Source organism: Panthera pardus, unplaced genomic scaffold (genome assembly GCF_024362965.1).
Source record: "Panthera pardus isolate Hobbes unplaced genomic scaffold, ASM2436296v1 HiC_scaffold_13, whole genome shotgun sequence".
Lineage (NCBI taxonomy): Eukaryota > Metazoa > Chordata > Mammalia > Carnivora > Felidae > Panthera > Panthera pardus.
Window position 1 is genome coordinate 32,949,353 of NW_026526688.1, and position 26,259 is coordinate 32,975,611.

The 26,259-nt window shown below is 44.3% G+C and overlaps 1 protein-coding gene across 2 annotated transcripts in view; it reads right to left on the reverse strand.

Moving 5' to 3' along the window:
• DOCK5 (dedicator of cytokinesis 5) overlaps nucleotides 1-26,259 on the reverse strand; it is a 220,704-nt gene that overhangs the window by 106,441 nt on the left and 88,004 nt on the right. For both annotated transcript variants that reach the window (XM_019466911.2, XM_019466912.2), the window contains exons 5-11: nucleotides 24,502-24,598; nucleotides 14,177-14,325; nucleotides 10,568-10,703; nucleotides 9,317-9,474; nucleotides 8,076-8,157; nucleotides 5,281-5,410; nucleotides 2,391-2,463 (exon numbers count right to left, since the gene is read on the reverse strand). In XM_019466911.2, coding sequence (XP_019322456.1) covers nucleotides 2,391-2,463; nucleotides 5,281-5,410; nucleotides 8,076-8,157; nucleotides 9,317-9,474; nucleotides 10,568-10,703; nucleotides 14,177-14,325; nucleotides 24,502-24,598 — 825 coding nt within the window. The remainder of the gene's footprint in view (nucleotides 1-2,390; nucleotides 2,464-5,280; nucleotides 5,411-8,075; nucleotides 8,158-9,316; nucleotides 9,475-10,567; nucleotides 10,704-14,176; nucleotides 14,326-24,501; nucleotides 24,599-26,259) is intronic.

Consider the following 26,259-nt stretch of genomic DNA (forward strand, 5'->3'; position numbering starts at 1 on the left):
ATTCATATTTTTTCTATATATCATTTAACATTTACTCATTAATGTTTAAGGTATATTCATATATTTGATTATACATACATATATACATACATATATACATATATATATACATACATATATATACATACATATATTAATACACTTAATGTATTAATAAAAATTATATTTGATATATTTATTACATTTAATGTATTATTTAATATACTCTAACACGTATGTATATAATTATCGTGGGATCAGCATTCATGAATTTGAAAGTTAGCTCATAATTCATATTAGCATGAAGCTACATAAAGTATTCACCTCACCACATTCTTGGAGCGTCAGTATATATGTGGTAAGGTACTAGATAAGTGCATGTTTTAAAAAGTATTAATAGCAGCCTCTGGATGAAGGAAGTGCTACTTAGCATGAGCTATTGGTACTGTTATATTTAGAAACTGGTCCAAAGTGGTGGGCCTTAAACTGAAAGATAAAGATTTTTATACTTTAAATAAAATTACATACAATACGTAATTTTTGTGGGAAAAAATAGAAGCACAGAGTTAAACACAAATGGGACAAAATCACCTTTGGTTAACTCAACAGAAATAACCACTGTTAATTATGGAGTATATTCTTTGAAATACCTAAATTTTGAGGCTTTGGCTTTTAATGCACTGTAACAATTTCTATTCTTTTTTTTTTTTTAATTTTTTTTAACGTTTATTTATTTTTGAGACAGGGAGAGACAGAGCATGAACGGGGGAGGGTCAGAGAGAGGGAGACACAGAATCTGAAGCAGGCTCCAGGCTCTGAGCTGTCAGCACAGAGCCCGACGCGGGGCTAGAACTCACGGACCGCGAGATCATGACCTGAGCCGAAGTCGGCTGCCTAACCGACTGAGCCACCCAGGCGCCCCTGTAACAATTTATATTCTTATAAGTACTGCATATCTCCTTACACCCAAACTCTGGATATTATATATATTGTTAAAACTCAATCAAACCCAGTACCAAACTTCCTTGTTTATTTTGCATTTCATTGATTCTCCAGGAATTTATAAGTCGTTTCTTTCTGTGTATCTATGTGTACATATTTGTGTGTCTATATATACACACTTACATTCTTTTCTGTTGATATCCTTATGAATTACTACTAATAATTCTTTATATATTAACAATACTCATTCTTTTTCATACACATTGCAAAGATTTTACTAAATGTTATTCTGTATATAAGTTATTTAAAATTTGGGGGTGGTTTAACCTATAAAAAAATTTTGGTCAAATCTCTGGAGTCTGATTCATAAAAGGCACTAGTACATAAAACTTCTATTTCTCTGTAGTATTTTGAGATTTGAGTTCTTACACTTATAAGTTTAATCATCCGGCACAAGATGTGAGACAAGGTTCTGACTTCAGCTTAATAAATGGTGAGCTAATTTTGTCAAACAATTCCTTTCTGCGTAGTTCATACTTCTCCACGGATCTGCACTGTTATTTTTTTTTTTTAAATCATATATTAACTCAAACGCCTTTGGGCCGGTTTCCAGAATTCTCAGTTGTTCCGCTGACCTGCTCTGGCAGCTGTAGGCTGGCTGAGACAGTCACCTTCCCTCACTGACACGACTGCCCTGTTAGGGGTCAGTGCCAGCATCGTCCGTGGCCTCATTCAGGCCACCACTGCCCGCACCTGGGGCAAGGCAGCCATGACTGCTAGAGCCAGGAATGGTGTCCGCACGTATACTTCTTCGGAGTCATGGATGGGGGTTGACCTTTGCTGACCAACAGCTCCCCAGTGGCCCACCCAGGGCTCCAGCTCCTGAAGCTCGCTCTGGAGGCCTCAGTGGAGCTCTCCAGGGAATCCTTCCATGTACTCCCAGGCTGGCTCTCCCTCGCCAGCAGGAGCCCAGGCGGTGGTCAGCCTTTCACCCTCCTGGTCTCCAGCCTGGTAGAAGCATCCGGAAGCTTGTCAGATGCAGCCTCCACACCTACCAGACCATGCTCTGCACTCTGACAAGACCTCAAGAGAAGCCCTGTGCTGTCCTACATGATGCCTTATATTCCATGACACTTGTCCCACACGACAAAGTACAAATATACTTCGGCCTTCCTGACGCTTAAATGGCACCATTCTCAGGTTTCTAGTGCAGATAGAGATTTGCCCCTTATATTCCAAAGGTCTTGTCTGTAGAATCGGGAAAGTTAGGTTTACCCTCTTACGTGTGACCCCAACATAAAGGACCTTGAATAAAGTCTTCTGTCAGCTTCTATCTCGCAACCTCCCAGCTTGAGACTTTTGCTTTTGTAACTGAGCAATGGTTCCTAGCACCTGCTTGTGTGTTAACAGATCATTCAAAGAACTATTCCAGGTCTCAAGTCACCCGGGATAAATGCCACAGTACTTACTGCTGAAAGGGGATAAAATGCTGCTTTTCTTCATCATCCACCTTCCCATGTATAATATCAGTAATATCCATCACTAGGAAAAAGATAAAACTTAATTAAAGAACTTAATTGCTTCAGGCTTCAGTACGTTACAATGGAAAATTACAGTATCTGCAAACATAGGCCACAAGAGAGAGAGAGAGAAAGAGAGAGAGAGAGAGAGAGAGAGATACAGAGCAGGGACACTTCTGTCTTTGCCAACGATCATTCCCAGCACCCACCCTGCAGAACAATTCATTCATCAGGAGCTCGTGCAGGCGTTTAGATTTGCTCCGCTCAATCCTGCAGATTACCCGCTTTTGAAATTTCTATGAGACCCAGCGCTCAGTTCTGGAGAAATTTAAACCGGTGGATTACTTGTTGGTAAGCCTGCATTCCCAGGCACGGGGAGCACAGATTGTCGTCGGGAGTGTCAACAGAATGAAGACCTGAGAAACTCATGACTTGAAGTGGTCACCTGTCTCTTGGCCTTGACGTGGTCGCACCTGGTTTCCATGTAAACAAAGGGAAGCCGAGGGCACCAGCAGCATAGAACAGAAGATCATATGGTGATTTGCTTCTTTGTGCACAAGAAGAGTAACTGATAAAGCACTGTTCTAAGCCTATTGTATATATTTTCTTATTTATGCAGATACTTTATGCCCCTCCTTTAAGAGATGAGGAAACCGAGCACAGGAAAGGTACGTAACTTGCCCTAGGTCGGAAGTCGTAAGTGGTAAAGCCAGGGTATGAACCCAACTGCGATTACTACCTGGCCAAATCACTTAAGCTAACAAAGCCTTGCTGCCCGGAGAACTGATGAGCGGACCACTCTACAGCTGCTCAAACCAGGCAGGACCCGCAGCCAAGAGGCGATCCCTTGGTTAATGGATTACAATCTGGCCATAAAGCACACGCTCACAATCCACTCCCCAGATAACCTGTTTGGAGATTAAAAGAAGTACTGAGACACGAGACCTTTCTCATTTGAAAAACGAGGGATAAGGAAGGAAACGCCTTCTCAAAGCAACCTGGATGACAATGTGTTAGGCTTGGGAAGTAACAGTATTGGTGAAAGGCTGCGGTAAAAGCGGGCCATGCCATCAACTTGCTGTCAGTCCTTAACAGACCCCTGCAAACACTGTACACAAAAACAAAATACTGAAAAATCTGTGTCTGGCACACCCCCTTCCAGAGGCAGTTCTTTGTCAAGGCCATCACATAGTTATCCCAAACCTCTTGGCATCGAGTCTCAGAGTAAATTACTACTGTTCTCGCCTTACATTTACGCGCATGCGTGCATACACACACACACACACGCACACGCACACGCACACGCACACGCACACACCCTGAAACAGAAAAGCAAGCACAAGCCTCAAGCTTGATTTTCAAATCTCTGTGGCCCATTTGGAACGACAATGACCTCGAACATGCCTTAAATCCTTAGTTCGGTAGATTGTCATCTAGATGGCTAAATAGTGCTAGGCCAGGGCTCCTTGCCTTTTCTCAGATTTCACTTTAACTCTCTATCAGGAGTAATGCTGTGCCCTCTTCACAGACCAGCAGACCCTGACAGCAGGTGCAGCACAAGGCTGGTCAAGAGATGACGACATCCAGTCTCATGGGATACAGAGGCTGCCTCGTTATCCATAAACCCACCAGGTCAATCCTGGTGGCATTTTCTGGACATCTGTTCCAGGAGAATTACGGCATTTCATCGACAGCTTTCAAAACGTCTCAGGGAGCAAAACGTCCGCGTATGACCAGGAATGTATTTCCTTCATTTAACAAACTACAGAAGAAAACGCAGGGCCTCTTGGAAGGTTGCAGGGTTTGATTTAAGCCAAGGACCCTCTTTGAAAGCAGTCAGCAACACAATGTTGCCTTTGATGAGTGAGTCTCCCACACAGGCAAACCACTTTCCAGGGAGAGTTTTACTGGACCAAAATCAATACGTAGCCCACAGGCAGGGCAACACCGGTGGTCACAATTGAGGCTTTCCTAAGGTCCTACTGTGTGCAAGGCATGGTGCTGGGCACTGAAGAAGAAACAAAGGAGGCGGGGTCTAGGTCTAGGTCTAGGTGACCACACAGGACCCAAGAAAAGATAATTGGTAGCCGAGGGAGTGAATGCTGTGTGTCCAATACTAACATTGACAACCAAATTCATCTTGCACGGTCCCTGGGGTTCCCCACCCTCCTATCTTTAACTGTGCGTGTGTGGTGGGGGTAAAATATGCATAACGTCATATCTGCTGTTTTAACTACCCTTCAAAGCCCAGTTTAGCGGCGGGAAGCACATTCACACTCGTGTGGTGCTGACAACGCCGTCCATCTCCAGAGTTTTTTCATGTTCCCCACCTGAAACTCGGTCCCCAGTACACACCAACTCCCCCCCAATCTCCCCTCCCTCCCCCACAGCCCCTGGCAACCCCCATTCTATTTTATGTTTCTACGATTCTGACCTACTTCACATGAGTAGGATCATACAGTATTTCTCTTTTTGTGTGATGGGCTTATTTCACTTTATACGACATCCCTATGGTTCATCCATGTTGTAGCCTGGGTCAGAATTTCCTTCCTTTGTAAGGCTGAGCACTATTCCACTCTATGTACGTACCACATTTTGTTTACCCATTTATCCATCCATGAGCGCTGGGGTTGCTTCCACCTTTTGGCTTATTGTGAATAATGTTGCTCTAAACCCACGTGTACAAATGTCTTGAGGCCCTCCGCTTCCAATTCCTTCGGGTAGACACCCAGAAGCGGGATTCCTGGATCATAAGTGCTATGCTTAATTGTTGGAGGCCCTGCCGTGCCGTTTTTTCACAGTGGCTGCACCCTTTACAGGTCTCTGGGACTTTCTGTACCTGCTACTCCAAAAGGTCTTCGGAGCCCACAGGTATGCTTTTTGCCCTCCTTCAGCTCCATGTGGCCCACCCGGACAATCTGGCACACGAGGCTGATGCGGGGCCGGATGAGGTCTGTGCTACTGAGGTCCTAAAGGGGCAGAGACCAAGCAAGAGGAGATCAGGCGGCATCACCCGTCGTCACCTTTGTTTCTCTTTTCACTCTACAACAGAACACCATTCAGAGCCTATTTCCTAATCCTGGAAAAGGAGAACGAGCCTTCCCTTCTCCATACCCACTCAAGAACTACCAGGGCATCGGAGCCCGTATTCCAAAAAGGAAGGGATGTTTTTTTTTTTTTTTTGATTTCTCAGTTCCTACTTCATATCGAGAAAAAAAAAGATCACATTCAGTCTAAAGTCTCTAGTTTATCAATTTAAGCAGGGTGCTTAAAAATCGGGACACCTGTCATTGCTACTTTATATTCTGCCAGGACAGAGCTGAGCACAGGCTGCACTTCAGTGTCAGATGAAATGAAAGCTTGCGTGACGCTGACATTTACTGGGTATCTACACGTGCCGGTGTTATTTCATTTCATCTTCCAAATAATCCTGCGAGGCGGCTATAACACAGAAATTTACATGTGCTGGTTTCTGTAATCATTCATCTGCTTTTTGAGAGGTATTCACGGAGAGCTTCTTGGTGTATGGTGATCAATGGAAGATGTGTGGATGTCTCTGTTTTTTTGCGGCTCGTGTTCTATACTTGTTTGTATTCTCAAGGATGGGTGAGTAAATCCGTGAATGAGCCCACATAGCTCATTCTCTTTAACATCAGAGATATTTTAATTGCAGCTCAAATTCTTTTCATGAAACAGCTGTCCAAGGCCTCTTTACTGAATCAAGAATTACTTTCTAAATAATCATTCCGAATCCATCCTCTGTAATTGAGTTAACTGAGGTCTCCAAAATAGGGATATATACCAATGATGGCATCAACCCTGAATTTCTATTCTAAGTTTTGTGAGGCTTCTGTTAATAGAAAGATAAAGACTCCAGGTGACTAGTTACATAAATTGGGGCACACTGCAATTATTTAATGATGTGCAATCCTTTGTAAAAGAAGTTTTGGAAGACTGTTTAATGATCAAGGACGTGGTCACCACATTTTATTTCACTGAAAAAGCTGGACATGAAATTTACATCCAAGAAGATCGTAATCGGGAGGGGTGTGGGAGAAACAGGATAAAATGCAGCTTTTCTAAAATGTCATTGATTAGAAGATGGACCAAAAGCTCAATAATTCCTTTTTTTTTCCTCGATGTTTTTTCAATGTACCCATTGACCGATAAACGCTTTTTGATTTTAGGCGAAAATCCACATATCTTAGAATTGAGGAAGGGAGGTTTCGGGAAGAGTTTAAGCTCTTCTTCCGTCTTTGATTACCAGATGGTAAAGATATAGGTGGGTCGGCTCACGAGCAGTCATCGCACCGTGCTCGTCGTGAAAATGAGATGTTAACAGAAGGAATAAATACTAATAAGAAGGAATGAATGAATGAATGACTAGACTGTACTGGGTCCACTGCTCCTTCCTATTGCTTCCTTTGGCACTTTACCTTAGACTCTATTTTCCCTGCCATAGAGTGGTAAGAGAACAGGGAGAAAAACATATATGTGCATGGGCTTAAGGAAAGAAGGCAGGAAAGGAGAGCGTATCCCCTTTAGGCCTAGTGGGAGCTGGAGAAGCCTGCCCACCAACACCTCTCAGAGCAGGTGGCAGCGGCTCCGGGGCATTTCAAGCACTGATGTCATAAAAAAGTGAGAGAACCCCAAGAAAGTTCTAACCCAGGAGAAAGAGTCACCATGTCTCAGCTCTATGACCCGATAAATTTTCTTGCTCTTGACCCAGAGAGAGCACTGCTCCTCCTACCTTGGAGAAGAGGAGAAATACAGGGGAAAGGCCATTGAAAGAGGAACAAACCAAAAAATAGAGATTGCGCCTTTGCTGGAGCTGTAACCCCGGTCTGCAAAGCTCTTCATCAGTATTGCTCACTCTCGTCGACTTCATGTTCTTGCTCAAATGGCCCCTTTTCAGGAAGGTCTGCCCTGGCCCGCCTATTTAAAAAGGATCACTTCCCCAGGCCCAAAGCTCCCAACAACCACCCCCCCCGAAAAATACTTATGACCCCTAACATTCTATACAATTTACTCATGTGTTTGATCACTGTTTCTTACTGTCTTCCCCTTTTGGACAAAAGCTCCTTGAGGCCAGAGATGCTTTTTCTTTTTTTTCTTTTTCTAAAGTGTATTTATTTTTGAGAGAGAGAGAGAGAGAGAGAGCAAGCAAGCGAACACAGGCAGGGAGGGACAGAGGGGAGAGGGAGAGAGACGGCGGGGGGGGGGGGGGGAGACAGAGAGAGAGAGAGAGAGAGAGAGAGAGAGAGAGAGAGAGAGAATATCTCAAGAAGGCTCTACTCCACGCAGAGCCTGACACAGAGTTGGATCTCACAACCGCAAGATCACAACCTGAGATGAAATCAAGAGTCGGAAGCTTAATTGACTGAGCCACCCAGGCGCCCCAGGGATGTTTTTTCTGATGTGTTTACTGCTATATGTCCAGTGGCCAGATCAGTGCCTGGCATCTAATAGGTGCTCGATAAATATCTCCGAAATAAATGAGCGGTTATTCCTGCTAGGGGGATCATGATGATTTTTCTTGCCTTCTTTTCATTTCTGATGTTTTCCATATACTTACCATGTGCATCTGCTAACATCGTAAGCACAGAAAATTATTAAACTTAAGGTCGCACTTACAGTAAAAACTGCTTGAAGGTTATTAAGCTTCTCTATTTCCTTGGGCATCCCATTACTGCCCCAACGAATTAGGTAATTCTCACTGGGGAAGGAAAAAAAAATATCCTTAACGAAGAGCTAACTGGGGATGGGGCTACCCTCGGTATAGACTTAACAGGGTGAAAGGAAGGCCCAAACAAGCTCTGTTGAATTTATCGGGCAAGTGTGAAAATAGCGCACAGGTGGCCACTCCCTGGTCCCCTGGCTTTGGACAAGGGCGGGTGCCACAGCCCAGCGCTCAGAGGCACACCCAGGGTGGACCCGAGACAGACGCTGCTCAGGACGGGCACAGACAGACAGCACGTTCTCCCAGACGCTGTCTGGGGTCTTTCTTCCAACTCAAATTCTTCGTATGACGGTTTCCGCTTTGCGGAATCAGGAATATAATTTCAAAATAATCATTCCCGATCCATCCCCTGGAACTCACGCCACCCCACTCAGATAAAATTTCTACTGCAGAAATGAACGATTTGTCAGTAACTACTTTTAACCATCTAGTCAAAAACTAAATCGGTTTTCTTAGCCGCTCAGCCAAGTAGCGGTGTGACTGTAGGGTCAAACAGAGCCTATTATTCTCTACAGTCTTTTTAAAAAGCGCTTTTTTTTTTTCTTTAAACAGACTTCATTTTTTAGAGGAGCTTTAGGTTGACAACGAAGTTGAGTGGAAGGCACAGAGTTCCCATATAGCCCTGCCCCCACCCATGCACAGCCTCGCCCACTATCAGCATCCCCCAGCACAGTGGCACATCGGTCACAATTGATGGACCGATACCGATAGGCCATTACCACGCAGAGTCCCTAGTTTACCTTAGGGTTCACTCTTGGTGCTGTGCGTTCTACGGATTTGGACACATGTATGATAACACGCATTCACCATTACAGTGTCATGTGAAATAGTTTCACTGCCCTAAAATCCTCTGTGCTCTGCCGATGCATTCCTCCCTTATCCTGTCCCTGTCTCCATGTTCTGATGAGTTTCCTGTGATTCTCAGGAACACACACACTCGGCACACACACTGTGCCAGCAGCCATACGGAAAGGCTCAGGAGCCCAAAGGATGTTACTTTCTATCACCTAGAGACCCTCCCTTCTTCTCTATCTCCCCCTCCCAAACCTAGCAAAGAGCTCCTTCCTTAGGTGGGTGGCACGTAAGAGTGGGTCTTTTTGCAAGGTCAACCGCAGATGACCTGGGACTCGGCTACCTGATGAAGGTGGACTGGTCCGGGTCATAGAGGGCCATGAACAACTCGGCGTCCTCCCCAATGTTGCAGACGAAGTTCTTGAAGTTCACGTAGAGGCCGTAGGTATGGACAGCACTGAAGACAGACTGGCCCCGCAAGTCTAGGTTCTGAAGAACCGACTGGACACGGAGGGAAAGAGAGAAAAGCATCTTGGTTTCAGCAAATGACAAACAATGGCAAAGACACGGGCTGACAAATGCGGGACGAATACAATTACCCCCCGGGGGAGAAGCACTGATGGAGAAGAAAGCGTGTGCACGTGGCTAAACGGTCGAGTGAGCAAAGCACCATCACTATTCTTTGAATGATCAAGACTGTCCTGTCGGGGGCCTTAAGCCCACCCCATTCATTAAGTGCCGTCTAAAGACGATTTGTGGCTTGGAAGCTTCAAGAACTTCTCATCTCTCAAATGGCGGCTGAACGAACCTCACAGGCACAAAAATCATGATTCATTATCCCTCTTTTTGGGAAGAGCTCTCATTGCAAACAAGAGATTCCTCTGGAAAGGCTTCACCCTCAGGCTTGGTGAGCCACTGGAGCCAGGAACACAATTAAATATTATGACAACTGTGCTAAGTCAGGAGACAAAACTACCAACCAAGTAAAGAGAAGCCTTCCCTCCACAGAACAGAAAGACTGGAAGAATATATATCAAAATATCAATATGGTTGGGTCTGTGCTGTCATACTATGAGGGATTTTTTTTTTTTCTTGTTCTCTTTCTCTGTACCTTTCCAATTTGTGTTTAAGGTCCAATTGTTACTTTCAAATGCTTTCTTTTTGAACATGATTTTATTTAGTTTGGGAATTGTATTATATACACCAAGTACGAAAGGTTACGTGGTACAAAGGCTCCCTCCCACCCAGTTCTCCTTCCTAGAGGCAACCATTAATTATCAACTTCTTGTCTATCGTTTCAGAGTCAGTCAATGCATGTGCAAACGCTGTGGTATGTGTATCCCTTTTTGAAACACAAAGATTAGTATATTATACACCTTGTTCTCCATCTTGCTCTTTGTCTGTTAATGTAGATCTTTGTGATCTTTCCATATCAGAAGGTATACCCCGGACTCATTCTTTTTGTCCTCTTTTGCTTTTCAAACGCGGCAATGGATGAGTTTCTAAACGTTTCTACCTCTTGTTGTCAATGACTCCCTTTCATCAAAAACAAAAGCAAAAATGAAACCTCATCTGCACGTTGGAGGAAGTGTACCTTTTCTTCTTGGATCTTTTCCTCGATCCTTTTTGAGGCCACTTCATGGGCCCTGAAGAGGGCAATGGTGCTGGTTTCATCTGGGTCCAAGATGTTCCCGTTGTCATCTCTCACCACCAGATCTAATCCCAGCATTCTAGAAAGAAAGGAGTGATCAGTGGGTTCTCCTCATTTAGAACAGACTCGTTCCTGAAGAGCCCAGGAAAGAACCCAGAGGATTGATAGTTAGAAAGTTTGGGTGGTACCAAGTCAAGAACTGCTCCCTTGGCTTTTCGCCCTTCAATTTCTGCCTCCTCTCCACATAACAAGAGATAGAACGCTTATGGTAATGTCGACCAAACTCATAGAATGATATGCAAAGTAATCTGTTCCACGGAACCTCAAAAGGAAAAGCAACAGTGGCACTGATTTTGACCAGATCCCTCTGACCAATGTCTCTTTCCCTAATCTCCTATTGTTTGGCACAGGAACAATGATGGACCGATGCACAAATATCTGGGGGCTTTGCCGGATTTCCCTAAAAGTTTAGTGTTGAGGGGCGCCTGGGGGGGCTCCGTCGGTTAAGCATCCGACTTCAGCTCAGGCCATGATCTCCCAGTTCGTGGGTTTGAGCCCTGCATAGGGCTTTGTGCTGGCTGTTCAGAGCCTGGAGTCTGCTTCCAATTGTGTCTCCTCCTCCCTCTCTGCCCCTCCCCCGCTCAAGCTCTGTCGCTCTCTCTCTTAAAAATAAAACATTAAAAAAAAAAAAAAGTTCAGTGTTGAGGACAATCCTTAATTCAAGACTTGTCTTGGGGTGCCTGGGTGGCTCAGTCGGGTTAAATGTCCGACTTTGGCTCAGGTCATCATCTCACAGTTCACGAGTTCAAGCCTCACTCACATCGGGCTCTGTGCTGACAGCTCAGAGCCTGGATCCTGCTTCACATTCTGTGTCTCCTTCTCTCTCTGTTCCTCCCCTGCTTGCGCTCTCTCTTTCTCTCTCTCTCCAAAATAAAGATTAAAAAAAAAAAAAAAAAAAAAAAAGACTGTCTTAAAGGAGATCAATGAAGTAGGTCTCGACTGCTGGAATTTCATAACCTATCTCTGAGCACGGGCTCCGACGTCACTTAGATCAGGATTGGAGTCTCAGCTTTAACAGATGACTCCAGGTAACTTACTTTTGTGAAGCCCTGCCTTCCTCATCTGTAAATACTGCCCACCCTTCAGTATCGTTGGGGAGAATTTAATGAGATAACATGGAAAGCACATTAACACGGTATGTCTAGTTACATACCAGATACACTTCTGGCAAACTCTGGTGCACTTCTGGCAAACAGCAACGCTTCTACAGCAATTGCCACAAAAACACGCCTGGCTATGTTAAGTTGTAGCTCTGCGTGTTATACAGGCAACGTTAAGAGCCGTGCGGTCTGCGCACGGCACAATCCCTACCAAGGCTCTTATGCCCGATGGGCACACAGGAGTAGGAAACATTTTGCTCAGCTCCAAGACGCTGGGGACTGTGGTGGAAACAAGATCCTGCTTTCCGAATGCCCGGCGAACATTCCAGGCACCAGCAATTTGGGAGAAGGGATGTTCAAAGAGCAAGAGAGCTGAGGGATCACCGTGAGATGTGCCAAGTGTTTGGGAAGAAAGCAAACATGTCTAATTACCCTCCTCCCTGTTTTACAGCATCTCCATCAACTGATTGAATCTGGCAGGTTCCTTTCCACGGCAGCCAGACCCACAGGCCACCCAGATGCATAAGCCATGGGTCTTGGTAGCTGCTCAGAGACTGAGCACTGAGGCACTGACGAAACGGCTTGATCTCTTGAACTGCTACTCAAGGCTGGAATGGGAAGGCAGGCGTGTTCAACTGTTTGTGGGACATTAACATTCTACGCTGATGATCAGAGTCCTCTAGGCCCAAGTCACACAAGACTCAAAAATACAGAGGCAGCAGAGGCGCAAGGAGGGACCCGACTTATCCCACCATAGCTGTTTTTGAAAAAATGCCCCCAGCACATGACTAGCAATACAACCCCTGTGGTTACAGTCCTGCGAATGGACAAGTGACGAGACAGCAGTGCGTTCTTAACCCTAAGAAGGGAGCTTTAGGGGCGCCTGGGTGGCTTGGTCGGTTAAGCATCCGACTTCGGCTCAGGTCATGATCTCACGGTCCGTGAGTTCGAGCCCCGCGTCGGGCTCTGTGCTGACAGCTCAGAGCCTGGAGCCTGTTTCGGATTCTGTGTCTCCCTCTCTCTCTCTGCCCCTCCCCTGTTCATGCTCTGTCTCTCTCTGTCTCAAAAATAAATAAACGTTAAAAAAAAAAAAAATTAAAAAAAAAAAAAAGAAGAAGGGAGCTTTAAACATGGAATTGTGGGGCGCCTGGGTGGCTCAGTCGGCTAAGTGTCCGACTTCAGCTCAGGTCATGATCTCGCCGTCCGTGAGTTCGAGCCCCGTGTCGGGCTCTGTGCTGACCGCTCAGAGCCTGGAGCCTGTTTCGGATTCTGTGTCTCCCTCTCTCTCTGACCCTCCCCCGTTCATGCTCTGTCTCTCTCTGTCTCAAAAATAAATAAACATTAAAAAAAATTTTTTAAAACATGGAATCGTGTGTTTGGGGCTCAAATTTAGCCTTTCCCACTTATGACCCATGTAACTTGGAAGTAAATCACTTAAGCTCACTTGGTCTATTTTTTTTTTTTTTTTAACCATAAAATGGGCTAGAATCAAGTAATACATGTGAAGGGTACACAGGAGATTTCAAATAATGATTGAACCTGAATCCTGTATGCTTTGTTGACCCCAGCTATTTCTGAATACAGTTGTCTGAGCCTATAACAGTTAAGTAAATAGGATAATGAGCTGTATTTTAACAGGTCTCAGAAGTAGATCCAAGAGTCCTGAGGTTGGAGAAGTAGGGTAATAGGGGAGGGGAGAAAAATCATGTATGCACAAACTGAAGAAATGTAGAAAATGAAAAGAGATCATCAACGAAACTAATGAAGGAACCACCCCTGTCTTGTAAAAGGAGCTGGTCAGGAGAACGAACCCCAGACCACATAAACTCATGAATTGGCGGCTTTCTCACTTTCTTAAGGTCAGTAATGTCTGGAAACTATGTATCTGCCTGAGCTAATCGGAAGATTAATGAAGTGATAAACTCTTTGGAGGTTACTGGAGACCTAATCAACAGGCTAAAAATATGGTTTACTCTTCTTGTAAATTTGGTTTTCATACACTGCAAACAACAGTCCCAGTTAGGGAGCATGGGGAGAAAGAAAATGAGTCTGATGCGGATTTAAAATCCACTGTTCGAATAAAAATTGATACGGTCCCAGGCCTCAGAAAATGTGACTTCCGATGTGCTGTCTCTTTCCGTCTGTTTGGCAGGGAAGTCTCCTCTTCCCTGATCATCTGTCATCTCCCTGACACACATCCAAGCGCAGGGTCTGGCCTAAGAAGGGACTGCCAAATTTTTCCAACAAAATTAAATGCCTTCCAACGCGAAAAAGAGGGCAGGAAGCATTATTCTTCGACAACTCCAAGATCAAAAGCTGATGGCAAGGTATGGCCTTAGCATGAATGCGCCCATCTCTTTCCAAGTCCTCAGCGAACTCATCCCTCGTTTACCTGTTCCCGTGATCAATTTTGGCTGTGACCTTCTTCTTGAGCTCTGCCAGTTCATCCTTGGGGAGCGTTCCAGACAGGATCTGGGACCGCCACTCAATCAGGCTATAGGTCATCTGCTGCAGCTGGCGGAAAAGTGTGACCTTGTTGTTCTAGGATGGGAAAGTGAGGTGGAGGAAAGAACAAAAATACGAAGGTGTGATGGAGGATGGAAATATCTCTTGACTCGGCTCTGACTTTATAAGGTGTTACTGAAGCCATTCGTTTTGCCATGAAGTTGTGAACTTCAAAGGGATCTTTTAAAAATAGGGATGGCTTTGCTCTAGGCCACGCCCACTCCCTACCCTATTTCAACTTTCGAATCAGAGAAGCCAGTGTAGAATGGATGACTATTCTTAACGCATAAGTATATCAAATCATCCATGTACCCTAAGTTCAGCCATGTCCCACCTCTGTTTTCAACCCTCCAGGGATTTCTTCTGTCTTCCAGACACAGCAATCACACTGTAAACTCCTTCCTATCTTGGGTCCTGCCCACATTCCCAGCTACATTTCGCACCAATCTCTACCTCAAAAATCTACACTCCTCCCATTAAAAGCTATGCCGATTTCTCTGGAGTGCTCCAGACCCTCTCAATATGGTACTTCCCCTACCTGGAACCCCTTTTCCCTCTTCCCCCTCAAACTTCCCCCCGCATTTCACACCTCCTCACAAGCTATGAGCTCCGTCAATTGCTAATTCTTACTTCTTTGGCCTCAACTTAGAAGTCTCTTGCTTGAAACCCTAACTGTGGGCTGGCTATCCCTACCATTGCTCCTGGGATTGACTCTCATCACGTCACTCAGAACCTGGACCATCCTGGCCCATTTGACTCTCTTCGTAAGACAGTCAGCTTCTACAGGACAAGGAGCTTGTTCATTTTTTATCCCTAGGAGCTGGTGTAGGGTGGGCGTTCTATAAAATGTGCCACATAAGTAAATTATGGATGGAGAAAGAACTGTTATATCAGAGATAAAGGATAATGGAAAGTAAAATGGAAAATATTATTTAAAGTTCCCATAAAACTGTTAGACCATCCCCAAAATTGTTAGACCTACAATAATTAAACCGTTATTCTGGGCTTTGGTAAGAACTTCTATACCCGAACCAAACGAACTTATGACTAACTAATTATATGTACCTCTATCATTTTAAGAGGCAAGTATCTGATGTCCAAGCCATTAAGACCTTGATTTTATCTAAATGATTAATATATGATTATATATGTAAATAATATATATCAATTATTTATACAATATTATTTACATGAATAATGAACATATAATATTTATATACACACGAGATAATTTTAAATTATGAAAAGTGCCAGAAGAAAAATGGTTGAAATATGATAGGGTGTACATGGGAGAAGGAAGACATTTGAGATACAGTCATCAAACAAAACCGTTCTGTGGATCGCTTTTCAAATGTTTATTTAAAATAAAAACTTGCACAATTCCAATCACCCCATAAATACTACAAAATCACTTCTTTTTTATTTACAGGTGAAAAGTCATAATATATTTATGTAACTATACATTTTTAAATTATAGGAACTATTTTTATCTGTTGTAAAGACAACGCAACTCCCCCCCCCCACACACACACACACATACACAAAGAAAATTGTCAATGGCTGTACGGCATGTTCTTTTGTGATGTTCTTCTACAACAATCCCTGGGGCAGATTCCTGGGCAAGTTAGCAAGTACAATCAAGATACTTAAAACACCCAAGGTACTCCCGAACAAAGAGCAAACGCAGAGCGAAGAGCCCTCGGTGCAGAAGTCGGGCCATGACAGGGGGAGACAGCAGTGAGATTAGCAGAGTGTGATAAAAGCCCTAAAAGAAGTTCAATGTCCTGTGAGAACACCAAGGAGAGACTCGAAGAACTGGCTTATATGCTCCATTAACACTATGGATCCAAAAAATACACAACACGAAACCTACTTAACATTTTGCAATTAGCTACATCTCATGCTTTTGGCATTTTCTGAATTGCCTTTCTCATCAGTCAGTCTTTTGAAAAGCATAAAGATGAGACTTTAAAAAGCTTCATTTTTAATAAGCAAAGGTAAAAACCCTGGTTTTATTCCCCACGTAATTCTATATAAAATATTGCCATCCCGTTGTCTTTCAACTTCACAAAAGGAGAAATTGAGGCTGTAAAATTTTGCCTTTCAAAGCTGCTGGGCAAGAAAGGGATCCTTTTTTTCTTTTTTTCTTTCTTGCAACCTATTTGTCTACTCTTACTTAGCTGTTTTGGTGGGTTTTTAAAAATTCTAATGAAGATATTATTTCTCGTATTATGATAAAAAATAAAGGGCTCAGACTCAGGGGATCCCTTCTGAGAGACAGTGCTTTATGGCACATGCTCACAAGTTCTTGGTCTCAATGATATCAGACACTATCCGGGGCGATTTAATTATTGCCTGTCCATATCAGCCTTCTTTGCCAAGTTCCACCCCCCCCAAAAAAAAAGAAGGATGAAGACAGCCATTCTTCTGTGATTCACTGTACCCAATTAATTCTGAATAGACAAGCTGGAACACACCAAAGGAAGCCACTTCCCCATTTACTTTACGGACGTGAATTTCCTCGCCACATTTCTGAAATTGTTCGAAGTTGGATGCTCTGGGCAACAGCTGGACCCTGACACTTTATGGGTTCCTGGGGAAGCCCATGAGGCCAAGTGAGGAGAAAACCGAACCCTCAGCACAGAGCCGGACGTGGGGCTCGAATTCGTGAGGCGTGAGATCATGACCTGAGCTGAAGTCGGACGATTAAGTGAGCCACCCAGGCACCCCAGCCTTTTTTTGCACTAGCCGCCGCTGTCACATAATTTAAGAGAGCAGGGAATTTATTTAACAATCTCTCTGATCCTCTCTGCAAAAATCAGCACAATCCTGGGACAGGGGTGACTCAAGAAGGAATTTTGACAGCTCAGATGTAAAATAACACTCTGATTCCAATTTCAGGTACAGCTGCGTGAAATAGAGAACTCGAAATAGTCTCCGACCAGACAATATAGGCATTCCTGCCCTTGCTTAGAAGTTCTCCCTCTTTTTCGCGTGGAGATCTCGAAGGTCTCACTTTTTACATTTCTATTATGAATGGTTTTCTCGCGCATGCTCTTTCTCTCTCTCTCTCTCTAAGAATTTCTAGAGATAAAAACAAAGTCGCAAGAAAAAACAGCTTTGCCTTCAATAATGGCAGGGATAGAGAAGCCCCCCATTGACTATTTTAGAAATCCTAGGGGCCACTGAGACAATGACACCACCTCCCTGGGTATCAGAAAACCTGGCTTCTAGTCACTTTCCCAAAGAATGCAGAAGACAAAGACTTTTCTCTGGTCCTCCACCTCTCCATCGGCAAAGGAATAGTTCCTCTGTCCACCAACCTTTCCCTCCTTCTGTGCCGATTTTGATTCCGAGGCCGAAGCACTGGACAGAAAGTATGGGGACTTGGTCACGACTTCTAATTCTGTCACTGGCTCGCGAAATGACTTTGGGCAAATCACTCCCTCTGAGATACACGCCCATCTGTAAAACAAAGGGACTGGGTCTGGGATCCATTCCCGGGGATGAGCGTCTGTGAGTCTGTGAGTCTACGCCGAGATGTTAAACTTAATTACTCTTCTAAGCAACTTCCTGATTGACGGTATCCGACTCTGACCATCTCACTCCTGATGGGCTCACAGGCTCTATCGAATTCCACCCGGGTAGATCTCTCTGCCGTGACTCTCCTGGCTTTGCCCAGTGTCTATAACTCCTGGGGTCTGGAGTGGCGTCTTGGCTCCTGGGCGTCCTCATGCTGCACGGACTCTGCTCTCTGGGCGAACGGGAACCCACAGGGCCCCGGATACTCTTTCTCTCCATGCTAGCGAGGCCTCTTCTCTTTCCCAGAAAAAGGCTCTGCCTGACTAGCAAAGGCTTCATTTTTCAAGACCAGGTTCCGGCAAGGCAATTTTGTGCCGCAGGACGTAGCGCGAGAAATCCTGAAAGGCAGGCGACCCAGACAGAGTAAAACAAACCCGGGAAAACACCCAAAGCTCACCCCCTGCCCGGCCCCAGTCACTGCCACATCCCATCTTGTCTCCCACGAGAGCCACGCCCCCGCAGGGCTTGCAGATGAAATGTCCTGAAAACGAGACACAGTTTTCTATGGGAATTTTCTGTCCTTGGTAATAAGCAATCAGACGCTGGCTTCCAACCATGGGACCAAGCTTAATTACACTTCAGAGCATGTGCCCCGGCAGCCAGTAATAACCACCAGTTCAGAAAGATTAGACTTGAGTAGCTTTAATCTTCGTGGATATGCAACGATGGGAAGAAAGGCGATCCATTGTGTCTGGCAAGTTCCCCGTGCCCACCTCAGCTCTGGGCACTTGCTCCGCTCCAGATTTTTACAGAACTACATACAGACCAGCTCAAGGTTTTATCGTACTGGCGAATTTTAAATGAGAGATCAGTCCCTTCTACGAACTACATTTTAGCAATTATGTTCACGTGATTCTACATCACGCACTAACCACCTTCTACCCACCACCAGGCTTGTCTCCTATTTCTTTTCTGAAGGGTTAGGTTCAGCCTCCCAAAATTATATGGGCCAATCAGGCCGGCTGACCAACACTCACTGAACCATTTCTCCAACCGGAAGCTGGGGAGCAGCACATAGCTAAATCTCGGGAGGGGAGAAGTTCCAGAGTATGTTCACCATCACTAAATATCTCAGCATTTCCAGGACAGTACCTCTTTCAAAAATTTCCATCCATCTGTCCCCACAAATACATCCTAAGCTGTCAGTTTTCAAGTCCTGATTATTGGTTGAGAAAATGGATTAGAACGTGGGGTGTAGATCCACACGGATTCAAGAAGTGTTGCTGGGTTGTTACTGAAAAAGGGACACCTGGGTATTACCATAGTCCCATGATGTTTAAATCAATGCACAGGCGTCCGCCCTTGCAGCTGGAGGAACTCGAGTGGAAGATGTGTTGCTAGAAAGGAAAGAAGTTCAGCTCACTGGATGTACTTTCCCAGGCTGGGGAGAACGCATGATCCTGAGATGCAGCAGAGAAGAATGGACAGAATACGTGTGAAACCACTGACCAAGGGTGTTTAAATTCTCACCCTCGGTGAGGTCAGCCGGCCTGATTGGCCCATATAATTTTAGGAGGCTGAACCTAACCCTTCAGAAAAGAAATAGGAGACAAGGGAGCTGGAAGGGAGCCCACTCATCAGCCCCAAGTTGGAGAGCACCCTGAAACGACTTGGGGGCAGAAGTCCACAGAAGCAGTGCTGTAAGGGGATAGTTGGGGGCCGCCACATTTTGATGACAAAGTGCCAGGCAGTGTCCTGGGAGTTTTATACAGATTATCCTACGGAATCCTTACAGCAAGCGTGCAAGGGGTATGTAATATGCAATTACCATTTTAGGTAAGAGAAATAAAACCTAGGGGTCAAAGGACTTGTCTCAGCCTGCAGAATCAGCTTACTGGCATACCCTGGACCCAAATCCCTGCCTTCAGGATCTGAGTTCTTTCTGTTTCAGTTTGTTTGTTTGCGGTAACAATTACTGGGTTTGCTGTTTTTTGTTTTTGTTTTTTTTTTTTTTCCTGAATATAAAAGTACATACCAAGTAAGGGTGCAAACCACAACGTAAGAACTGGTCACCTATGTGACCCCAGCGTCCACCATCTTGCCATTTCACGAGGCGACCACCTCCTCATTCACAATGTTTCCCCCTCTCCTGACTCACCACTGAAAACACACCCACTTAGACAGGCTCCAGGGGAGAAACAGCGGCGTAGACAAAGCCAGAAACTGTGGGGAATTGGCACTCTGCATTTGGCACGCTTCCCTTTTCATTTCTGGAGTGATCCATGCCTCCCAGACTTGAGTCTACACGAAAGAGGCTCACTATCTGCCGTGAGGAACAGCCTGGTTACTGAGTGCTCAAGGCCGCTCGGCCTAAGATGATAACACAAGGCAAAGGAAGTGGCCTTGGATGGAGAGGGGGCTCAGGGGGCACACACAAGGGAGCTTCAGAGACTCTGAGTTGGGTCAGAGGGATGCCAAGTCAAGGCTGCCCAGAGGGAGGACGTCCAGAGAGGCTACTATTTCAAGCTAGGACAGCAGCAAGAATGATATCTGCAAAGTCCCGGATGTTCAGTCTGCCCCATGATTTCACAGCTGCCATGTCTTTTCCTGCCCTCACAACTGCATGGAGTCAGCAAGGCAGATTTTACGTCACTTTCACAGAGGGGCAGAATCCAGATGACGCTTGGAGACATCAAGTGACTCGCCTAAGAGCCAGGCAGGGCAGGGCCAAGCTTCCCGATTTCTAGCCCAGGGTTTGTCTCCCACAGCCTGCTTTCTCCCCAAAGCATAAAACCGCCGTCACCAGGAAAGACAATTAAATGGGAAAGACTGGTGCTAATATTAACAAAGAGGAAAAGAAGGCACATGTGGGTTGTCATCGTTTTTTTCTCTGTGCTTTGGACGAGTGGGTTCCCCTCTCTTCAATGAAACCTTTAAAACATATTTATGGTTATATTTCACAAGGGTACAGTGTGACTGCTAAAAATAAATCACAGCTATCCAAATGTCTTCCCTGTCTGGAATAATTACCTGTGTCTACACGGCTGGGCTTATACTGGTTACTGGATGGCACCTTCCCCTCATACAAGACTCTGGATCTACTCCATAAATTTCTCATGAGCACAGACTGAGAAGGAGAGAACCAGTAAATGTGCTGTAGAGAAATATGGATGTTGTAAGACTCCCCAAGTATCTTTACAGATATCAAACAGAACACCCGGTCTCAAAGTCTGAAGGAGGAAATGCACAAGAAAAGTATAAGTATTGATGCGGATTAGTAAAATCCATATTTATCTTTACACAAATTGAAAGACTTTACAGAATCAGAAAAATCAAAAACACTCATAAAACTATGGGTGGGGTGGGGTGGGGTGGGGAGGGGTGAAAACTACGGATTTGGGGTCCTTTTACCGTTTTCCCAGTAAAGAGTAATATTTGAGGTTTGGTACTTTGACGCACAAATTTTTAAGAAAGGAATTCAGAAATTCTGCCTGAAGCGAACTGTCAATATTTTAGGAAGGAACAGGAAGAAAAGAAAGTCATGATTAATAATGAACCCATTTTAAGTGGCTTATTTTCTTTTAACTTTTTTTTTTTTAAGTTTATTTATCTTGAGAGAGAGAGAGAGAGAGAGAAAGAGAAAAGGAGAGAGAATTCTAAGCAGGCCCCACACTGTCAATGCAGAGCCCGATGTAGGGCTCGAACTCACTGACCGTGAGATCATAACCTGAGCTGAAAGCAAGGGTCAGATGCTTAGCCGACTGAGCTACCCAGGCACCCCTAAGTGGATTATATTTTAATGAACAAGCAAATATCAAAAGCAGAAGCAGATTGCTGAACCCTATCAATTGATTAAGATTCCCACAATGAATGTGTTTTAGTCACCTATAGCAGCTATAAGACATTTTTAAATATTCACAATTAGCAAAATGATTACCTTATTAGCTGTCAATATTAAGAGAGGAAAAGTTAATATTGTCCTCTGAGAGAAGACAGAAGTTATTTTCTTTGCCTGCCTTCCTTCCTTCCCTCCCTCCTTCCTTCTCTTTTCTTTCTCTCTTTCTTTCTCCTCTCTCTCTCTCTTTCTTTCTGCTATTAAATAGTGAAACGCCCTCATAGGAAATCTTCACCCTGGGCTTACCACCATTTAAGCAGTACGGGTTTCTGGAAGCCCAAATACACGAATCAGACTTCTTCCTCCCTAGTTCCCTTATTTCTCATTTCTACCAACAATCAACATGGTAAATTCACCCGTAAACATGTGGAAGACACAGATAATGAAGTGAGCACAAGCGTTGTGTCTCAACAAGAAAGTCGACCTCGTCCATGTTCTCCACTCTCTGACATTACGACGTTAAAGCTCTCATTTCCCAGTACTAATTATCCGATACGTGTCACCACTCACCAATTTCCAGAAAGAATGCATTAAGGAAGTAACCCGTGTATATGCAATTCTCATCTATCAAACTTGTTGCGCATCCAACACTAACTGATCAATTAACCAGAACCAGAGAGTGCTTTCAACAGACATATCGAATGATTGATGTCGGCCAATGGGCTTAAAAAAGGGCAGGTCTGTCCTCCCGGAGTTCCTGATTTAAGAACCTACAGGTAGCTCACCCCTCAATTACACATAAAGAGATCAAAAGATCACTGGCATTACAATGCCGTATGCCCTAAGGGCCGGATGATGGCCTCAGTAAGTGCTCCAGCGGTCCAAAAGGAAACATTATGGATTGGTGTGGTTAGAAGCCACACGATAAGGAAGAACGAACTTGAACTAGGCCTTGAAAGATGGGCAGGCAGAGAAAAATCCTGTGCTTGTCCACAGAAGGGGTTGGTGATTTCTGCTGCTGTGATCCATCATGGGTAACACCAGCCCAGGATGGAAATGGAATCATACATTAACTCTTAGAAGTTATGCTAGAATGAGCTTCTGATTACTGTTTTTAATATTAAGGGTTTAGAGGGAGGTGTTCTCCATCAGTTATTAAGATTGGCTTTTGAGAGTTCAAATGAAGAGTCAACACATGACTGAACAAAACCCTAAATAAACAAAGTCACATAAAGGAAAGAGAATGGCTTCCAGGACATCGGGTCCAGTCTCCTCCCTCACTGCACTCATTCATGCATCGAATGAGAGAATAAGCTTTCACCGTGAGAATTCCCGGTCAGCCGGGAAAGATACTAATGGAGGCAGGACCTAGTGATGCTCACTTACCTCCGGGTCTCCAAGAAAGAGGGAACGTCAGAAAAGGATATTTGTGCATTCCGATGTCAAGGAAAGAGCTTCCTGGTGTGGGACACAGATGCAAACTTGCTGCCCGGGGACTTTGAGCATTCCTGGCCTCTTGCAAGACAGCTGCCCCCGGGTGTTCTCAGCCCGATAATATTAAAGGTCACATCTACCTCGTCCTGATTGCAAACCTACACACAACTTGTGATTATGGTTTATCGTGGAGACGATGGGCTGGTTCCTGTGTAATTTCCCATTGAACTAGTGTATCTTACTAGCACTATGAGGTCAAACCACTGTCGAGAGAAATAGTCCTTCGAGTTGGCCTCAAAGAGAAGACTTAAGACCGTGACTTAATACCACTTAACTTGCGGGGTCGGTAAGGTACGCTGGCTGCCGTGTGCCACCCTTGCGGGAGTCCTCACGCGGCTGGGCGGTGAAACACTGACAAATTCCTATCCACTGGGTTACACATCAAAAGGCTAAGAGCGTTTCTACTGTTCCTTCCACCATCTCGTGTCATCAATGACCCTACCCCAGGACAATGAGAATATGATGATTATCAACCACTGTATGGTCTATTACACGGACCTTTTTCTTTTTCTCTCACCAATTTTATTCAGCATTGTAGGAGAGGTTCCAGCCAGTGCAAAAGACCAAGAAAAAGAAATAAAAGGCATAAATTTTGGGAAAAGAAGCAAACAAGATCCTGTATTTATAACACCCTATGGTTCTTAGGATACCAAAAGCACAAACAACAGAACCAAAAAATAGGAAAATCAGACTTCTTCAAAATTAACAAGTTTCGTGCGTCGAAGAGTACCATCAAGAAAGGGAAAAAACAACCCACAGAGTGAGTTTTCAAATCATATCTCTGACAAGAGACAAAATGTCCTTATAAGTCAATCATAAAAAGGTAAATATCACAATTTTAAGATGGGCAAAATACGTGAACGAACATTCCTACAAAGAAGATATCCAAATGACCAAAAGGCACATGAAAAGATGCTCACTGTCATCAGCCACCAAATCAAAACCAAAGTTAGATACACTTTACACACACTAGCATATAATAAAAAAGGGCACTTGGGGGGCTTGGTCGGTTGAGCCTAAGTCTTGATTTGGCTCAGGTCATGATTCCAGGGTCATGGGATAGAGCCCTCCACTCTCAGTGCGGAGCCTGCTTGAGATTTTCTCTCTCCCTCTCTCTCTGTCTATCTATCTTTCTCCTCCTCTCTGCCCTTCTCCCCCGCTCATGCTCTCACTCTCTCACTCTCTTTTTATGGACTCCATCAGTGTGTTCCCCATCCTCTGGCTTCTGGCTGAGGTACGGGGGGTTCCATACAATGGAACACACAATGGTTGCACCCTACTCCATGCAGCTGACACCTTGCAGCAGAACAGACAGGACCAGAAAATAACGCCACCAGCTTCAAGACCCGGGGAAAGCTCACCACATAGAGCTTGCGCCAGATGACAGCCCATTCTCGCAGGGTCGACGTGAGCTCCTGCACCAGTGGGAGCTCACCAGGGATCACGGTCTCGTGCTGCCTAAAGAGAACCAGACAGAGGCTCGTGTTACACTGGGTCGATCATCCCTGCTTTTCTTGACAGAGGTCATATTCCCCACAGTTCAAAGACGGGAGTGGGGCTGGTTAGGCTGGAGACAAGACAAAACTCACCCGTTGTGGGGAAATTTGTTTGGAAGACTTTATTACCCCTAGGCATCTGAGGGAAAGAGAGGGACCTTACCACTACAGCTCTCAAAAGGAATCATTTCTGCAATGAGATGGACCCGTGGCCCAGCCTGGACTGCCCCATTTCGGATCATTACAGGAGCAATGGTTATCAGCCACTGCTGGCTTCGGTGATTCCTAGGGATGGAAGCCCCAAAGCCAGTATTTTAGCTCGTTCTGCCAAGCAACCGTTTCATTAGGGAGAGAGGGTGAAGTGTTCATGGCACAGGGGTCGTGGGGCTTGTAACCTCAACCAGGACCTGCTGCTAGGGACCGAGGCAGTGCTCTCTTATGAAGTGATGCTCAGTATTCTTATCTGCTGCCTTGCTGCACTGAAAACGCATACAAACCAAACTCCTCACTCGCTTACAGGAGACTTACAACAAAGCGAGCCCCGTATCTATTCACATCAATCCTCTGCTATTTTTATGATGAGCAAAAGGAGAAAAGGAGAGTAAGGGCAAGTGAACAAATGGCAAATAGTGGTAGGATTGTCGGACTTAAGACTACAAGACACCCGGTTAAGTTTGGATTTCAGACAGATTAAAATAACCTATAATCTATAATCTGTATTATATTATATATGTAATATATATGACATATAATATATATAACATATAATTATATAATTATAATATTTACTATATATAAGTTATATGATATATATCATCTATGTAAGTTATATGTTATATGATATATATTATATATAATTTATATATATGTTATATATGTTATATGATGTTATATATATAAGTTAAATGATATATATTAGTTATATATATATGTTATATGATATATTATATATAATTATAATATTCATATATAGTATATATAATTATGTTTTATATATTATATATATTATTATATATTGATATTTATTAATATTAATATATTATTATATATCATGTTATATTATATAATATATATTATAGACCATATATTATATATGTTGTATATACAATATATAATATATATAATATACTCTAATTTTTTTAATATAAGTGTGATCATATTTACTGTAAACAAGTACTTGGTGTTATCTGATTTTCACCTAGGCACCCTGCATTTTTACCTGTCAGCCCTAGTTAACGGGATCATGCCTCCCTGCGTGCCCTTTCGCCAGCGTGACAATGGAGGCCTCCCCAGGGATGGCCCACTGGAAGGAAGCTTCTCCGGAAGGGCAGGACACCTGGTTTTCAGCCTTGGTTCTGCTACTGAAAAGTAGCCGTGTGAACTGGGGCATGTCTCCACCTCTCGTCTATAAAACACGGATGCGGAACTTACGACCGAGACTGTCCTTTGATGCCTTGAGCCTGCGTGACTCTGATCCGTTCCACTCTCTATGAGCCCTGGGATGCCAGGCTCTCCTTCCCTCCTTAACTCTCCAGCCCCTGGGCTCACCAACCACACCGTGTCTCTCTCTTCCACTTCAGGCCAAGCGTCTTACTCCTCTTAGTGGCCACAGAGGAAGTACTT